At 43.8% G+C, this 17,234-nt stretch overlaps 2 protein-coding genes across 3 annotated transcripts in view; one reads left to right on the forward strand and one right to left on the reverse strand.

The window, feature by feature from the left end:
* LOC138745071 (rifampicin phosphotransferase-like) overlaps positions 1-13,945 on the reverse strand; it is a 140,375-nt gene extending 126,430 nt beyond the window's left edge. Inside the window, exon 1 of the mRNA XM_069902142.1 lies at positions 13,449-13,945. Within this exon, the coding sequence (XP_069758243.1) occupies positions 13,449-13,790 (342 nt within the window). The 5' untranslated portion in view covers positions 13,791-13,945. The remainder of the gene's footprint in view (positions 1-13,448) is intronic.
* zdhhc7 (zinc finger DHHC-type palmitoyltransferase 7) overlaps positions 1-17,234 on the forward strand; it is a 173,150-nt gene that overhangs the window by 52,467 nt on the left and 103,449 nt on the right. The gene's annotated exons all lie outside the window — the stretch shown is intronic.

Genomic DNA, 17,234 nt, shown 5'->3' on the forward strand with positions numbered 1-17,234 from the left:
ACCAGCCCCCCCACATCTCCATCGGGCACACAAAACTCAAAACGGTCAACCAGTTTACCTATCTCGGCTGCACCATTTCATCAGATGCAAGGATCGACAATGAGATAGACACAGACTCGCCAAGGCAAATAGCGCCTTTGGAAGACTACACAAAAGAGTCTGGAAAAACAACCAAATGAAAAACCTCACAAAGATAAGCGTATACAGAGCCGTTGTCATACCCACACTCCTGTTCGGCTCCGAATCATGGGTCCTCTACCGGCATCACCTACGGCTCCTAGAACGCTTCCACCAGCGTTGTCTCCGCTCCATCCTCAACATCCATTGGAGCGCTTTCATCCCTAACGTCGAAGTACTCGAGATGGCAGAGGTCGACAGCATCGAGTCCACGCTGCTGAAGATCCAGCTGCGCTGGGTGGGTCACGTCTCCAGAATGGAGGACCATCGCCTTCCCAAGATCGTGTTATATGGCGAGCTCTCCACTGGCCACCGTGACAGAGGTGCACCAAAGAAGAGGTACAAGGACTGCCTAAAGAAATCTCTTGGTGCCTGCCACATTGACCACCGCCAGTGAGCTGATATCGCCTCAAACCGTGCATCTTGGCGCCTCACAGTTTGGCGGGCAGCAACCTCCTTTGAAGAAGACCGCAGAGCCCACCTCACTGACAAAAGGCAAAGGAGGAAAAACCCAACACCCAACCCCAACCAACCAATTTTCCCCTGCAACCGTGTCTGCCTGTCCCGCATCGGACTTGTCAGCCACAAACGAGCCTGCAGCTGACGTGGACTTTTACCCCCTCCATAAATCTTCGTCCGCGAAGCCAAGCCAAAGACTTGTAGAAACCCTTTGGGTTTACCTTCACATTATCTGCCAGAGCAACCTCATGTTTTCTTTTTGCTGCACTGATTTCCTTGTTGAGTATTTTCTTGCATATTCTGTACTCTTCAAGTACTTCATTAGCTCCTTGTTGCCTATATTTGCAATACACCTCCCTCTTCTTCTTCACCAGATCGCCGATATCCCTTGAAAACCAGGGTTTCCTATGCCTGTTAAATTTGCCTTTAATCCTAACAGGTGCATGCAAACTCTACACTCTCAAGATTTCGCACTTGAAGGCCATCCACTTAACTCATCATAACCAGAAAACAACATATCCCAATCTACTCTTCCTAGATCCTTTCTCATTTCCACAAAATATGCCTTCCTCCAATTTAGAATCCCAACGTGAGGGCCAGACTTGTCCTTTTCCAGAATTAACTTGATGCTGATGACATTATGGTCACTGGACCCAAAATATTCGCCTATCTGTTACCTGATCTGTCTTGTTTCCTAATAGGAGATCAAGAATTGCATCATCTCTCATTGACACCTCTACATATTGATTTAGAAAACTTTCCTGAACACATTTAACAAACTACAAGCCTCCAGTCCTTTTACAGTACGAGAGTCCCAGTCAATATTAGGGAAGTTGAAATCTATTATCTTAATGTCCTTCTTACATTGGTCTGCTATCTATCTACAGATTTGCTCCTCCAATTCTCTCTGACTATTGGGTGACTTGTAATATAACTCTATCAGTGTAGTCACACATTTCCCATTCCTCAACTCCACCCATATGGTATCTGTAGACAAGTCCTTCTGGCTATCCTGACTTTACACAACTGAGACATTTTCTATAACTAGCAAAGCCACTCCTCCCCCTTTCATCCCTCCCACTCTATCCCTCTTGAAGCAACAAAATCCTTGAATATTAAGATGCCAGTCCTGCCCCTCCTGCAACCAAGTCTCACTAATAGCAATATTATTATAATTCCACATGTCAATGCATCCCCTAAGCTTGTCAGTCTTTCTAACAACTTCCATTAAAATAAATACACTTTTACCTTTAAATGGTGCTATACCAAAATATTCTAATTTTCCTTTTAAGTTGTGGAGGATCAATTTACTCTGAATTATAAATATTTTTCAGGAAAATTTCTCTACTTTATTTAATCATGTTAAATTATTGTTATCGAGATGATCACCTTTATCTATTTCTATTAAAATGAACATTTTACCTAAATTTTTTTTAACTTTTCTAATCTATACCAATTTTCATTCCCAAATCCTTTTTCGATTCACTTGATTCGCTCCTATCTTCAAAAAGTTAAAAGGAATGGCAGATTGGTGTTTCCTAACTTTAGATTTTATTATTGGGCGCTCAATATCCATAATTTGATTCTTTTGTTACATTTTGATAATCGAGTTGACCGTCTTTTATGGTTAAGAATATTTCCATGATGGCAATTGTTGGATCTTTTTTATCCTCTTCTTTATATAAACTGATGATATGATAATTAAACATAGTTTGGAAGTAGTAATAAGAGAGCAGAATGGAGTCAAGCAAGGGAGTGGGGTAGTGCAAAGGGATCTAGGTATACTTGTACACCAGTCACTAAAAGGTTCAGCCAGCTGTGAAGAAGGCAAATGGCATGTTGGCTTTTTAAAGAGGGGATTGGAGTATTGGAGCAGAGATGCCCTCCTGCAGTTGTACAGGGCCCTGGTGAGACCTCACCTAAAATATTGTGTCTAGTTCTGGTCCCCAAATTTGAGGAAGGACATACTCACTATAGAGGGAGTCCAGTGCAGATTTACAAGATTGGTTTTCTGAGGATGCTGAAAGGTTAGAAAGACTGGGCTTTTATGCGATGGAGTTTAGAAGGATGAGGGGAGACATGATTGAGGTACATAAGACCGTACATGTCCCAATGTTGGGAGAGACTAGGACTAGATGGCATGGTTTAAGAATACAGGGAAAGCCCTTTAGGACAGAGATGAGGAGAAATTTTTTTTACCCAGAGAAGTGTGGATCTGTGGAATGCTTTGCCGCAGAGGGTAGTAGGGGTAGATTCGCTGGCTATGTTCAAAAGGGAGTTAAGTAAAAAGTTCTTGTGGGCAGGGGAGTTAAGGGTTATGGGGATAAGGGTGAGAATGGGTACTGACAGAGAATAATCAGCCATGATCTGAAAAATGGTGGTGCTGGCTCGACAGGCCAATTGGTTTTTTGGATTTCATTTTCTCTCATGCTAGTCCTATTATACCTAATCAACTCTTTCAACCTTCTTTGTTAGGTGCCACCTTTAATGACTGGTATAGATGAGTATTAAAATAAATACACCTGAGAAAATTACTATCACGTACAAACCTTTGATTTCTATCTATACATGCAGATCTCACACGATCAATAACCTCCTCCTTCTCACTAACTCACACATGTCAAACTCTGGCCCGTTATATTTGGCCCGCAAGATCATTTCAAAAATGTATTAGAGGTGGCCCGCCCTGCAGCGAGAGCCGATGACAATTTGTCAATTGTCATAATCGCTCCATGGCAGATCCAATATCGCTGGCTCTTCACGACTGTGTGGCCAGGAACAATTCCAATGCCATCTACAGGTTTGCCGGTAACACAACAGCTGTCGGCAGAATCAAAAACGACAACAACCTTGCGGTCAATACTCAGGAGATGATGGTGAACTTCAGGAGAAAGTCAGGGGAACACGACCCAATCCTCATCGAGGGCTTAGTAGTGGAGAGGGTCAAGAACTTCAAGTTCCCGGGTGTCAACATCTCTGAGGATCTTTCCTGGAGCCTTCACATTGATGCAATCACAAGGAGGGCTCGCCAGTGGCTATACCTTGTGAGGTGATTGAGGAAATTTGGTATGTCACCAAAGACTCTTAAAAACTTCTACAGGTGTACTGTGGAGATCATTCTGGCTGGTTGGATCACTGCCTGTTATGCAGGCACCGACTCTTAGGACAAGAATAAAATCTAGAGCAGGGGTGTCAAACTCAAATTCACAAAGGGCCAAAATTAAAAACTTGGACTAAGTCGTGGGCCAAACTAAATATTTATTGAAAATTTTCAACAACATCTGCATGTTTTCTGTTCTTTCAACATATGTAATGTTAAACTTTTTCTTATTAAAATAAATGTTTAATAATAGTTTTGGTTAAACTCTTTCCAGAAGAAGCATTAACAAATGAGAAATAAAATATTCAATAAATAATATTTCTCTATAGTCTTTAAGCTCCTTTTAAATGTATTTTTTTTTCATAAGCCAACAAGTCAAAAAAATAACAACTTGCTTTAATGAAAATCCAATCATTCAACTATGAACAGTCCAAAGTTAACCAAAGAAAATATTAATCCAAGCTTAGCTTGCTACACAATGATTTACTCTGATGCACCTTGGTCTAAACCAGATACTTGGCATCTCTTCTTAGATGCAAGTTCATCAAACTCTGGGGTCAGAGTTTTCCTCCCACCTGTCTTGAAAGGTCCTGTTTTCTGTCTTTCGTTTGGCCATTTTTCATAAGGGGTTTATTACATGTGAGTTAGGCGACAGGTCACAGATACTAATGAAAGTAAAGAGAGGAGGTGGGGGCGATTAGCGGGCTGACAGGCCGGTGCCAAGGAATTTGCAAAGCATTCTGAGATTTGTAGTATTAGCTGTGCATGCATTATACTGGCGCGGCAGCCAGCGGGCCAGCTCTAATACATATTTGATATGATCTTGAGGGCCAAATATAATTATATCACGGGCCAAATTTGGCCCGCGGGCCTGAGTTTGACATGTGTGCTCTAGAGGGTTTTTATCTTGGCCTGCAACATCACAGGCACCAGACTTCAGTCCATCAAGGATATCTACATGAGGTGGTATCTTAAAAAAGGAGCCTCTCTCCTCAAAGGCCATGCCCTCTTCACTCTGCTACCATCAGGGAAAAGGTACAGGAGCATAAAGACCAGCACTCAGCGGCACAAGGACAGCCTCTTCCCCGCTGCCATCAGATCCCAAAATAATCAGTAAACTAAAGGCACTGCCTTTTCATTCACTATTATTTTATTTTTAATAGTGTTATAAGATGGTTATAATATGTATATTTTCACTGTGACGCTGCCACAAAACACCAAATTTCAGGACTTGTTCATGACAATAAATCCTGATTCTGATTTAGTGCAGATGTACATTGAATGATGATATAAACTCATTATCATTACGCTTTCAGCCAGATTTGAGACTGAACTACAAAAATGAGCTACACTTATCGAAAAAGTCTAATCCTAAATGCAGCTTCTTGAAGGCTAAACATTGCTACAAACCTGAAAACATACCTGAGTAAGGGATCACAGAATCATAGATTTACAGTGTCTTTTAAACACTGTAACTGTACCATTTGATCTCTGGCACCTCATTCCATATACCCATCACCTGTGTTGAAAAATTGTCCTTCAGGTCCTTTTTTAATCTTTTCCCTCTTACTATAAACCCATACCTTAAATTTTTGGGCTCTGGGGAAAAAAAAGACTGACCATTCACCTTATCTATGCCACCTTCCCCCCTCCAATTTTATTTACATACAAAGTCACTCCTCAGCCTCCCATGCTCCAGAGGGCAAAGTCTTGGTTTATCTACTTCTCTTTCTAATTGAAGATCATCCCCTTGTCAGTCACGTTGCATTCAGAATCATTGTATAATATCTGTTTCAGGAAGAAATCCTATGCCTTTGGAGGAATCTAAGGTTCCAGCAAGAAGTGAAAAATAAACTCTTTGCATCATTTATGTACCCTAAAAACATGTGTGATGCTTCCTTTAATAACACTAACCGTCGATGCTTCTGTTTTATTACACGGTTTCTTTTTAGAGATTAGAGGATAGGAGATATTACCGGTATTTTCTAAGGTCAAAAAACTTTTTATTTTAATTCTGCTATGAATATTAATTGTTCCAAGTACATTCAGCTAGATGGAGCAACACCTATTAACTTATCAGAAAATTGGCAGCACACATGCGTAATGAGGCCTCACTATGACTGGATGAGGAAGATAATCAGAGTGGGGAAAACATTGCTTTTTAAACATGCAATTAAGTTGTTCCTGTAACTTCATTGTAACAAACTATTCTGAACCACTATCTCCTGAAGGATCATTGAACTGTACTGAAATTATGTTGCCTTAATTATCAATTAACGTGATTATACTTTCTCAGAAATGAGCTTGAGGCTAAAAGGCCTTGAAGTGGCATTTTTGGACACTTTTCTCCCTGCTATCTGTCGACACATTTATTCTATTAATCAATAATTAGTGCATTTGTTTACCCAAAGAGTCAACACAACATTAATTTTGAGTATCTCGGATTTTAAGCAATGATATTAAATCACTAGAAAGAAGGGATATAGGGTCAGAAGTGGTATAATCCTTAATAATCCTTATAGGTGGAGTTAAGAAATGGTAAGGGTAAAAGAACCCTAAATAGCAGTTATATACAGGCCCCCAAACAGCAGCCGGGAGGTGGACTACAAGTTACTGCTGGAAATAGAAAAAACGTGTCAGAAGGAAAATGTCAAAATAATTATGGTGGATCTTAACATGAAAGGGAATTGGGAAAAGTCAGGAAGGTTCTAGATCTCAGAAGAGAGAGTTTGTAGAATGCCTACAGAATGTTCTTTTGGAGTAGCTTGTCGATAAGCCCACCAGGGGGATCAGTGGTTTTGGATTGGGTGCTGTATAATGAACGTGAGGTGATTGGGGAACTAAAGGTAATGGAACCCTTGGGGAGTAGAGATCATAATAGGATTGAATTCAGTTTCAATTTTGAAAAAGAGAAGCTGATATCAGGTATGTCAATACTTCAGTGGAACAAAGGTATAAGAGGGGAACTGGCCCAAGTTGACTGGAAAAGTAAGCTGGATGGAGGGATAGCAGAACAGAATTGGATGATATTTCTTCAAGAAATAACATAAGTGCAGGATAGATATATTCCAAGAAAAAAGAAAAGTATGAATGGAAAAATGGCACAAATGTGACTAACGAGAGGTTAAGGCTGAAATAAAAACAAAAGGGAGGGCAAACAAGGAAGCAAAACTTAGTGGGAAAACGGAGGACTGGGAAACTTAAAAATTTGCAGAAAGAGAAAGAAAGTCATTAGAAAATAAAGGATGAATTATGAAAGGAAGTTGGAAAATAACATACAAAAGGATACTGAGCTTTTTTAAAAAATATATAATGAGTAAAAGAGAGCCATTGGTAGATATAGGACAGATTGAAAATAATGCTGGAGAAATTATAATGGGTAACAAAATGTGTATTTTATATCAGTCTTCACTATGGAAGACATTTGTAATATACTTGATAGTCAGAGGTCTCAGGGAATAGAATTAAGTAGAGTCAAGATTACTAGAGAGATGAAGATAGCTGTCTCCAGGACTGGTTAAGGTGCACTCACGGGTTCTGAAGGAGGAGGCTCTAGAGATTGTGGAGTCATTGGAAATGATTTTCCAGGAATCAATAGACTCTGGCATGGTTCTGGAGGACTGGAAGGTTGCAAATGTAGTTCCACTGTTTAAGAAAGGAGGGAGGTATAAAAAAGGAAATTACAGGCCTATTAGTCTACGACATCGATAGTTGGAAAGTTATTCGAGTCAATTCTCAAGGACGAGATTGATGCACCATCAATTACTTCGAGAAATTAAAATTTATATAGAAACTGATAGGCTTTTATTAACAACAGAATGGAGGCACGTCCATGCTGGTTGACTATCCTGGACTGAGGAGGGAGCTGTGGCACAGTCACCTTTATTTAGGAATGTGTGGGAGGAGCCACAGGCACAGTCAGCAAGGGGCATGTATAACAAGTACTTCTTTGGCTTGGCTTCGCGGACGAAGATTTATGGAGGGGGTAAAAAAAGTCCACGTCAGCTGCAGGCTCGTTTGTGGCTGACAAGTCCGATGCGGGACAGGCAGACACGGTTGCAGGGGAAAATTGGTTGGTTGGGGTTGGGTGTTGGGTTTTTCCTCCTTTGCCTTTTGTCAGTGAGGTGGGCTCTGCGGTCTTCTTCAAAGGAGGTTGCTGCCCGCCAAACTGTGAGGCGCCAAGATGCACGGTTTGAGGCGAGATCAGCCCACTGGCGGCGGTCAATGTGGCAGGCACCAAGAGATTTCTTTAGGCAGTCCTTGTACCTCTTCTTTGGTGCACCTCTGTCACGGTGGCCAGTGGAGAGCTCGCCATATAACACGATCTTGGGAAGGCGATGGTCCTCCATTCTGGAGACGTGGGTCACATAACAAGTACTAATGCAGCCAAAACATACATACAGTGGTTTACCACATTCACCTCTCATTTTAGAAAGAGTCTGGCTGGGTAAAGTGAATTAAATGTTCTTACAAATTGAATCTTTTGGGTGGTCTGGTCTGCCTCTGCCACCGATGTAGCACTGGCTGCGGTGCAGCTTTTGGATCCTGGACGGTCAAGATCACCTGTATGTTGTTGTCAGCATCGGCTTGGTGGATGTATGGCGATGGATCTGGGGCTGAGGTAACATGCCATGGACCTAGCGCATCATGGGTAGCGGTAGGTGAAGGGGGTGCGAGGTGGTCAGGAATGGTCTCAGGGACTCCTGATGAAGCCAGGTCCCGAAAGGAGATTGTGTCCTCGTGCCAGAAAGGGTACGCCACATAGGCAAATTGGGGGTTGGTGTGGAGGAGATGGACCCTTACCAGTGAGACGAGACATGGCTCCTCACATGCATCCACAATAGGACTGACCCTGGAGATATCAGCCAGAATGGCAGTGTGGTCCCTGAACTAGACTTCCTAGGGAAGGAAAGCATTTTTTCATATGGAGTGGCATTGATGGTGGTACTTAGAAGTGATCTGACTGAGTTGAGCTCATCGGGGAGCACATCTGGCCAGCGGGAGACCTCTAGACTTCAGGGCTAGGAGGATGGCCTTGCAGAGAATAGCATTCTCCCTTTCCACCTGCACGTTCCCTTGGGGGTTGTAAATGGTGGTTATGCTCATGGGGATGCCTTCAGCCAGCAGACATTGACGCAGTTCGTCACTCATAAAAGAGAACCCCCAATCACTATGGATTTAGCAGGGGTATTTGAACAGGCCTTGATGGTGAATAGGAAACATGAGTACTCATCAATAATGGAGGGAGGGGGCCTTTGAAATCAATGCTCAGATATTCAAAGGGGTGGGTAGTCTTTATCAGATGTGTTCTGTCTGGTCGATAGAAGTGCGGTTTGCTCTTGTACAGACCTGACAGTTTCTGGTCATGGTCCTGATCTCCTCGATGGAGTAAGTTGCGGGATTTGATAAAGTGGAAGAACCTGGTGTCCCCAGGGTGATAGAGTTCGCTGTGGAGGGCTTGTGACCAGTCTATTTGTGTGCTGGTACATGTTCCGCGGGATAGGGCATCTTTGAGCTCATTGAGTATCCCGGGCCAGTACAAGATATCATAATTGTAGGTGGACAGATCAATTCTCCCTCAATATCTTATCGTTTTTGATTTTACCTCACTGCTGTTTGTTGAACAAGAAAGCCACAATGCCTGTTGGTCAGTCAGCAAGGTAAATTGTTTGCTGGAAAAGTAGCGTCTCCAGTGTCGTACTGCCTTAACAATGGCTTTGGCCTCCTTCATGATAGAGGAATGTCAAATTTCAGGGCCTTGGAGGGTGCAAGAAAAAAGGATACGGGTCTGTCCACCTGGTTAAAGGTGGTGGCAAGGGCAACATTCGACTCGTTGCTCTCCACCTGGAACAGAGAGGATTCATCCGCAGCCTTGGCAATGTCCGTCTTGATGCAGCTAAAGGATGCACAGACCTCTGACATCAGGGGAAAAAGAGGTAGATTTGACGAGAGGGCAGGCCTTGTTCTTATAATTGGGGACCCATTGGCATAATCAAAGAAGCAGCCCAGGCACATTTTCAGAGCTTTGAGGCTGTGGGGAAGGGAGAGTTCCAAAAGAGGGTGGATACGGTCAGAGTGGACCAATTACTCAGTTCTATACAACACAGCACAAAGACAGCAAGGCCGGTAGTGCAAAATACACATTGCATGCGAGGTTGAGGAGTTTGGCGGTCTGGAGAAATTTTTGGAGATTAGCGTCATGATCCTGTGGGTCATGGTCACAAATGGTGATGTTGTCCAGATATGGGAATGTGGCCTGCAGCTCGTGCCAGTCTACCATTCGGTCCATCTCCCTCTGGAAGACCAAAGTCCTGTTAGTGACACCAAAGGGAACCCTCAGGAAATGGTAGAGGCAGCCACCTGCCTCAATGGCAGTATTTTGACAATCCTCCGGGCGGATAGGGAGCTGGTGGTATACCGACTTTAAATTAATAGTGGAGAATACCCGATATTCAGCCATTTGATTTACCATGTTGGATATGCAGGGAAAGGGGCACGCACCCAGCTGTGTATATCTATTAATGATCTGACTGTAGTAAATGACCATTCTGTGTTTCTCCCCATTCTTTATCACCACCACTTAGGCTCTCCAGGGGCTGTTGTTGGGTTCAATGATCCCCTCATTCAGTAGCCACCACACCTCCAACCTAATGAAGGAAGGCCTCGTCCCCGGCACTGTATTGCCTACTTTAGGTGGCAACGGGTTTACAGATAAGGCTGAGGTTAGCAAACAGTAGTGGAGGGGTGATCCTGATGGAGAGATGGGGCCAATTGTACTTCTTCATCACACTTTTAAGGTGGCATTGAAAGTCCAGCCCCAACAGCATAGCAACACAGAGTTGTGGCATCATGAGATTTTAAAGACTTTATATTCTGTGCCCAGCATCATCAGTCAATACACAGTAGCCACTAACATCTGCCGTACAGGACTTCAAGGGCATCGAGACTTTGTGGCTTCCTGGCCTTACCGCAAGGGAGTAATGCAGGGTGGATAAAGCTCTCCATAATCCCACTAACAAACAGGCAGCTCGATGTCCATCATCAATCTGGCGAGTTGGTGATGGCCTCCTTGATCCAGCATGATGGAGGTCAGTGTTCAACCGCTGTCAGACTCTGTAGAAATGGTGGAATGTTCAATCTCGAGATGGTGGTGTCCAATATGGCAGTCCACATACAGTACTGCTGGATTTCCACACCTTTGCATAATGCCCTTTCTTTCCATAACTAGAACAAAACCGCGTCTTTTGCCGGGCAGCATTTTCTAGAGTGCTTGTACAGGCCGCAGAAGTAAGACTTTGGGTGCTCGCAGAGTACAGCGGTCGTGGTGGGGTTGCAGGCAGGACGTGGCAGTGGCGGTGTTCTGCAGGCTTGCGGCCCTCCCACATCCCAAGATGGCAGTAACTGCAAGGCGGCTGCATTTTCAGCCAAGTAGGCTAGTTCAACTGCCCTCTGTAAGTTGAGTGCACCCTGCTCCAACAGTTTCTGCCAGATGTAGCTGGATCTAATGCTCACAACACAAGTCATCCGTGTTCACTGCGGCCGCCATGGCCTTGCAGCCGCAGGCCTGTCCGAGAGCTCGTAGGGCCCAAAGGTACTCTGCACTCGATTCCCCAGGTCACGGTTTTCAGGTAGCCAGCAGATGCTTAACATGGACCTCATTTACCTTCCTCTGATACTGGCTTTTCAGTATTTCCATCGCCTCTAGGTATGACTCGGCATTGCTGATCCTCAAATATACCAGAGGCCTGACCAGGGAATATAGTATTTGCAGTCTGTCATTCTTGGATCGAATGATAGTAGAGGCCTGCAGGAATGCTTCAAAGCAAAGCACCCAAAATTCGAAGCTGTCGGATGCGATTGTGGGTCAAGTTCCAGCTTTTCTGGTTTCTAAATTTGCTCCATTATCCAAAAAACACTTTTTATTTAAATTGACGCACCATCAATTACTTTGAATGACTAGAAATTATATAGAAACCTATAGGCTTTCATTAACAACAAAATGGAGGCAGTGAACTACCAAGAACAGTTTCTCTTGCACAAGAACAGAGACCAAGAAGATACAGTTGTGAAATAAGAAACTTGGTGAGCTGCACTTACCTTCTATGAAGTATGATTGAAGAGTGAAATGGAACTCAATCGGTTTGCTAAATGAGTACAGCTTATTAGAATTCATTGATATTTTTCTACAAAAGTCTAAATTCTGTCAAAATTCTGAAGATTAGTTAAAGTTGATGGAAACTGCTTGTTCGAATGGTTGAGGAATTCAGGAAGGCCACAATAGAAAGAGCAAGCCGATAGCCAATTAAAAGTGCCACTTCCTGAAGAACTTAATGGCTTAGTCTCGATGGGATTATGCATAACTCTATCAAAGCTAGCAAAAAATGACCATGTTTACAGTTTCCTGTAACTCCTCTGAATTCCCACAAACAAAACTCTGCAAGTCAGACCGTATCTGATTTAGAGTTAGAGATTGACATTTCAGATTTAAACTTTCATCAAAACAGGAAAGCAAGACCATCATTCTGGTGTCTTGCTGTTCGGTGTGAGCGATCATGTCTCTCCATCCATCATGATCTCTGACCCTCCGAATTGAAATTGTGGTCTCCCCTGTTCTTTTTTGGTGAAGGCTCCATCTTTGAGCTGAGACCACAGTCAATTTTCAGTTCATGATTATACAAGTGAACAATACTGAAGTGATTTCCTGTTGCCTTCTTCAGTTGCAGTGTCCATAATGGACGGGTCACCCTGGCCATTGATCAGTAAATTCATCCGCTCAGTGTTTTTGGTTTGACAACCGTAAATTCCAATTTGTCGAATGTGCCTCCTAAAATCCATCCACCATCTGAAATCCATGGTTTCATATGATGGTGATTGGGAGGTTGAACAGGTACGACCCCTTACCCAAGGTCATCTTTTGCTGAGCAATTGTGCAGAACCGATACAGGAGTAAGCAAGATAAGTAGGTTTAAATTGCAGAACAGTGTGGGCGGAGAGAACAGATAGAGTATTGGTCAAAGTTCAAATTTATAGTCACAACATCAAACACTTGAGATGTTATTCCTGCCAGCCTATTTATAGGCAGTGTAATTCTACTTAAAAGTTACATATACAAAAGAGAAATATAAACAAATCGACTGTGCAATAGGGAAACAATACATTTAAAAAATTGAACACAAGGTAACCACTACATTGGCATCCCATATTGTCACGTTCACATTTAAAAATAAAAGCAAGTCAGCGAGGATTGGAGCACATCACTACACAGTGCAGGAAAACAGAACTGAGGGTGACTGGAGAATCAACTCCAGTGACTTGAAACTTTGTTCCACCCCTACTTTCTGCTTGATGTCCACACCCTCAAAGCAGCTGCCGTCCAGGACTTCAAGGCCATCGAGACTTTGTGGCTTCCTGGCCTGACCGCAAGGGAGTCATGCAGGGTGGATATTCCCTCCCATCCATACGAGCACGGTGCATTTATAAGTCAAACCCAGAAAATGAAATAAATGCACAGAATTGCTGGAGAAACTCAGCAGGACCCGCAGCGTCCAGAGGAGGCCAAGCGATGTCACCAACCTTTCGTGCTCAGGGCGCTGCAGGACCTGCTGAGCTTCTCCAGCAATTCCGTGAATTTACTACAATGACGGGAAGCTGTTCCAGATAGTTTTTTTAAAATCAAACTTCCGTGAGATTCTAGATTCCAAGAAAAACTTACATTGGGATCGCACACTAACTCTTGGACGAGCTCCAGTTCTTCCAGGGAGAGTTGGGAACGTTTGCTCAGCCCCCTGCCACCTCCAGCCACTCCGTCCTCAGCCCGAGTGGCCCCTTTGCGGCAACCCAGCCCCATCGCCTGTCGTTTGCCATCGGCCGTGGAGTTGCTCCTCGCTCGCAGCAGGCGATAATAGTATAGACACCAAACCAGTACCTTTTTCAACGTGTGAAGTCGACCTGGGACTGCGTAGCGCCCCTTCAGCGGTTCAGGCTCTGCCCGAAGCACCAGGCTCACCACGTAGAGGCAAAGAAAGGCTGCCGCGATGGACACCAGCCACATCATTTCCAAATGCTTCCAGCGATCCAAGTTCGTTCGACGCCGAGCCTTCAGCTCTTGCGCTGTCTCCAAGCCAGCGAGCCACTCCCCTTCTGAGAAGGCAGACCTAAGGGATTAACCAGACACCGAGGATGAGCGCAACACACGATAGGGCTGGAGAAGCTCAGCCAGTCACGCTTCGGTTCTGGGCATCGGGTCAGCTCGAAGCAAAAATAGGCAGGCACGAGGGAGAGGGGAGGCGGCGCTCACTCACACGGCCACACACCAAGTTGTGGGTGCTAAAAGTGGGGAAATCCAACTTGATCTCAAGATCACCAACCGACTTGTACCATCATCTGCCCATGATAGTATCAGTGGAGGTGAAATATTCAGAGTGGCGTGTCTCTAAAACTGCTGAAAGCTGAAGATGTCTCCAGATTTACTTCCAGATGACTGGATTCCCATGTGGAGCTGTGAGCTGCCAGCAGAATTGAATTCGAACACCATCTGCAGTCTCATGTCAACTGAGTCTGCAGACTCTGTGATTGTAGTTGAAACACCCCAGAAATGCTGCAGGAGCTCCAGGTTTTTACTCTATAATCACCAGGGGATCAATAAAGAATGAAGTGGCCATTATTTTCTTTGGCATTTCCTCTCTGAGCACAACTGAGAAATTGGACTGGAATATGCATCTAATACCTAATGTTTCTGGCGTAGGTAAAATGATTTGAGAAGTTCCAGCTCATCTCTTTAAATATTCCACTGATATCCCTTCATTCCCATCCTACAATACAAGATGGGGACTGGGGATAGGGGGATAAAGAATGAACAGGAGTTTAAAAAACATAAAACCTACAGCACAGTCCACAGAGGTGCTGAACATAACCCTATAGCTCACTGGTCTTGTAAACCAGGGGTCATGAGTTTGTTCCTTGCTGAGGCCTCATTTCCTCGAGGGACCCATCTACAACCACTCTTTGCTTTCTATGGGCAGGCCAATTCTGGATCCACAAAGCAATGCCCCCCTGGATCCCCTGCCGCCTTATTTTTTCAATGGGGTACCTTATTAAATGCCTTGCTGAAATCCATGTACACTACATTGACTTCTCTTCCTTCATCAATGTGTTTCATCACATCCTCAAAAAATTCTATCAGGCTCATAAGGCACGATCTGTCCTTAACAAAGCCATGCTGACTATTCCTAATCATATTATGCCTCTCCAAAGGTTCATAAATCTTCTCCATCAACTTACCAACCACTGAAGTAAGACTCGACTCACTGGTCTATAATTTCCTGGACTAGCTCTACTCCCTTTCTTGAATAAAGGGACAACATCCGCAACTCTCCAATCCTCAGGAACCTCTCTCATCCACGTCAATGATTCAAAGATCATTGCCGGAGGCTCAGTAATCTCCTCTCTTGCCTCCCTTAGTAGCCTGGGGGTTACTTCTTATCCCATCTGGCAACTTATCAAGCTTCATGCTTTCCAAAAGCTCCAGCACATCCTCTCTCTTAATATCTATCTGCTGCAAGTCATCACTCCAATCTTTTTCCAAAGTGAATACTAAAGCAAAGTCTTCATTAAGTGTACCTTTGCTATTTCCTCCAGTTCCATACGCACTTTCCCACTGTCGCACTTGATAGGTCCTATTCTTTCAGATCTTATCCGTTTATTCTTCATGAAATGGCTTGGAGTTTTTCTTAATCCTGCCTGCCTGTTAGCCTTATAATCTTCTGATCTCTAATATTACCGAGCTCTCTGAACATTTTGAGAGTTTTTATTTTCTTCTTGACTAGATTTATTACAGCCTTTGTACAACACGGTTTCTGTACACTACCATAACTTCCCTGTCTCATTGGAATGTACCTATGCAGAACTCCACACAACTATCCCCTGAACATTTGCTACATTTCTTCTGTACTTTTCCCTGAAAATATCTTTTCCCAATTTAAGTTTCCATTTTCCTGCTTGATAGTTTCATCATTCTCCTTACTCCAATTGAATGCTTTTCTAACTTGTCTGTTCCTAGATCTCTCCTATGCTATTGTAAAGGAGATAGAATTAGCCATCAGCAGAAATTGCCCGTGGCCCCTTAGAGTCAGAGAAAGAGAAGCAAGAGCCCTGTAGTCACTGAGTGTTCATAGATTCGCTTCCAGAGCTCCAACAGACTCCGTAGCTACACAGACTATCCAAACCAATGGCAACTCAAGCTTCAAATCCAAACCTCTGACACGATCAGGCAACCCTCAGCGCACTCAACACCCTCTCGCATCTTGGTTGCATTACCAGGTACCCTTCATCTAGTCTCTAGCCAGTCGCTAGCAATCTGCAGCCTGGGTGCAAGTCTCTTGACGGCAGTTACCAGTAGCTCGCAGCCTGGATGGATTTCTCACTTCAAGTCAACAACAGCCCTCAGTCTATGTGTTCTTCAGCCCCAAAGCTCCTCGCTGGTCCGCCGCCATGGTCACTGTCCCATGGGTCATCTCCTTCTCAAATAGGGGGTGGTCTCCCCATTTTCTGGTGCCCTGAACCAAACCTCCACTTCACCAAATCTGCAAACACTCGTGGCCACAGCAAAATATAGACACCATCACCTTGGGCTCAGACACAGTGGCCACAGAATTTTAAAATAAACCAATATAGGCTCCTTTAAAAGGCTATTTAAAGCCTGTACAGGCCAAACGGCAGTCAGACTGGGTGGTTGGACCCCATGGAGGAGTTCTGCATCTCTGCTCTCCGCAGGTCCACACCAATGGCAGCACTGCCATTAGAGCAGCTCCTGCTGCGCTGCCATTTGTTATCACATATCAAATGCAAGAAACAGTGGGTCTGGAGAAGATGGAACAGCTTTTGGAAAAAACAGCCTCTGGATTGACATGATCCTTGTATCCACTGTACTTTCTGGTGAGGAGTTAAAGGAGAACAACATATCTGCTCTTCTTGGTAGGGGAGCCACCCCAAAACCCAGCAGCAACAGAAATTTACCAAGACAAATGGTTACTTAAACAAATGTTACTTTTAATTATCTTTAAACATGAAAACAGGATCAAACGTTATCTTATAACTATTAACGTAACCCCCTTCTAATTCTAAGCGCACATGTATGCAATGTGTGTGTAAGTTCAGAAAAGTTCTTTGATTCACAGACCAATCTCACCTCACTCCTCCATGTTCACTGACTGCAGGCAATTCTTATACTGTGCACAGAACTCAACATTTATAAAGTTCACCAGGCTTTGGTGCTTGAAAGGTAAATGGTTACCACTCAGGAAAGTTCTTGTCAGTTTTCAGAGAGAGACTGGTTGTTCACTGGACACAAACTGATTCCTTTTCATCAGCCACTTCAGTGTCTTGCCGAAGAAACCTGTCCCAGCAGGGTTTTCCAGACGATAACCTCTTTCTTTCAGGTCACCACAGAGTTCCTTTATATTTCTCTTATTTCAAGTGAAACATTAGGCAGCCAGTCCTC

The sequence above is a fragment of the Narcine bancroftii genome, chromosome 10 (genome assembly GCF_036971445.1).
Source record: "Narcine bancroftii isolate sNarBan1 chromosome 10, sNarBan1.hap1, whole genome shotgun sequence".
NCBI lineage: Eukaryota > Metazoa > Chordata > Chondrichthyes > Torpediniformes > Narcinidae > Narcine > Narcine bancroftii.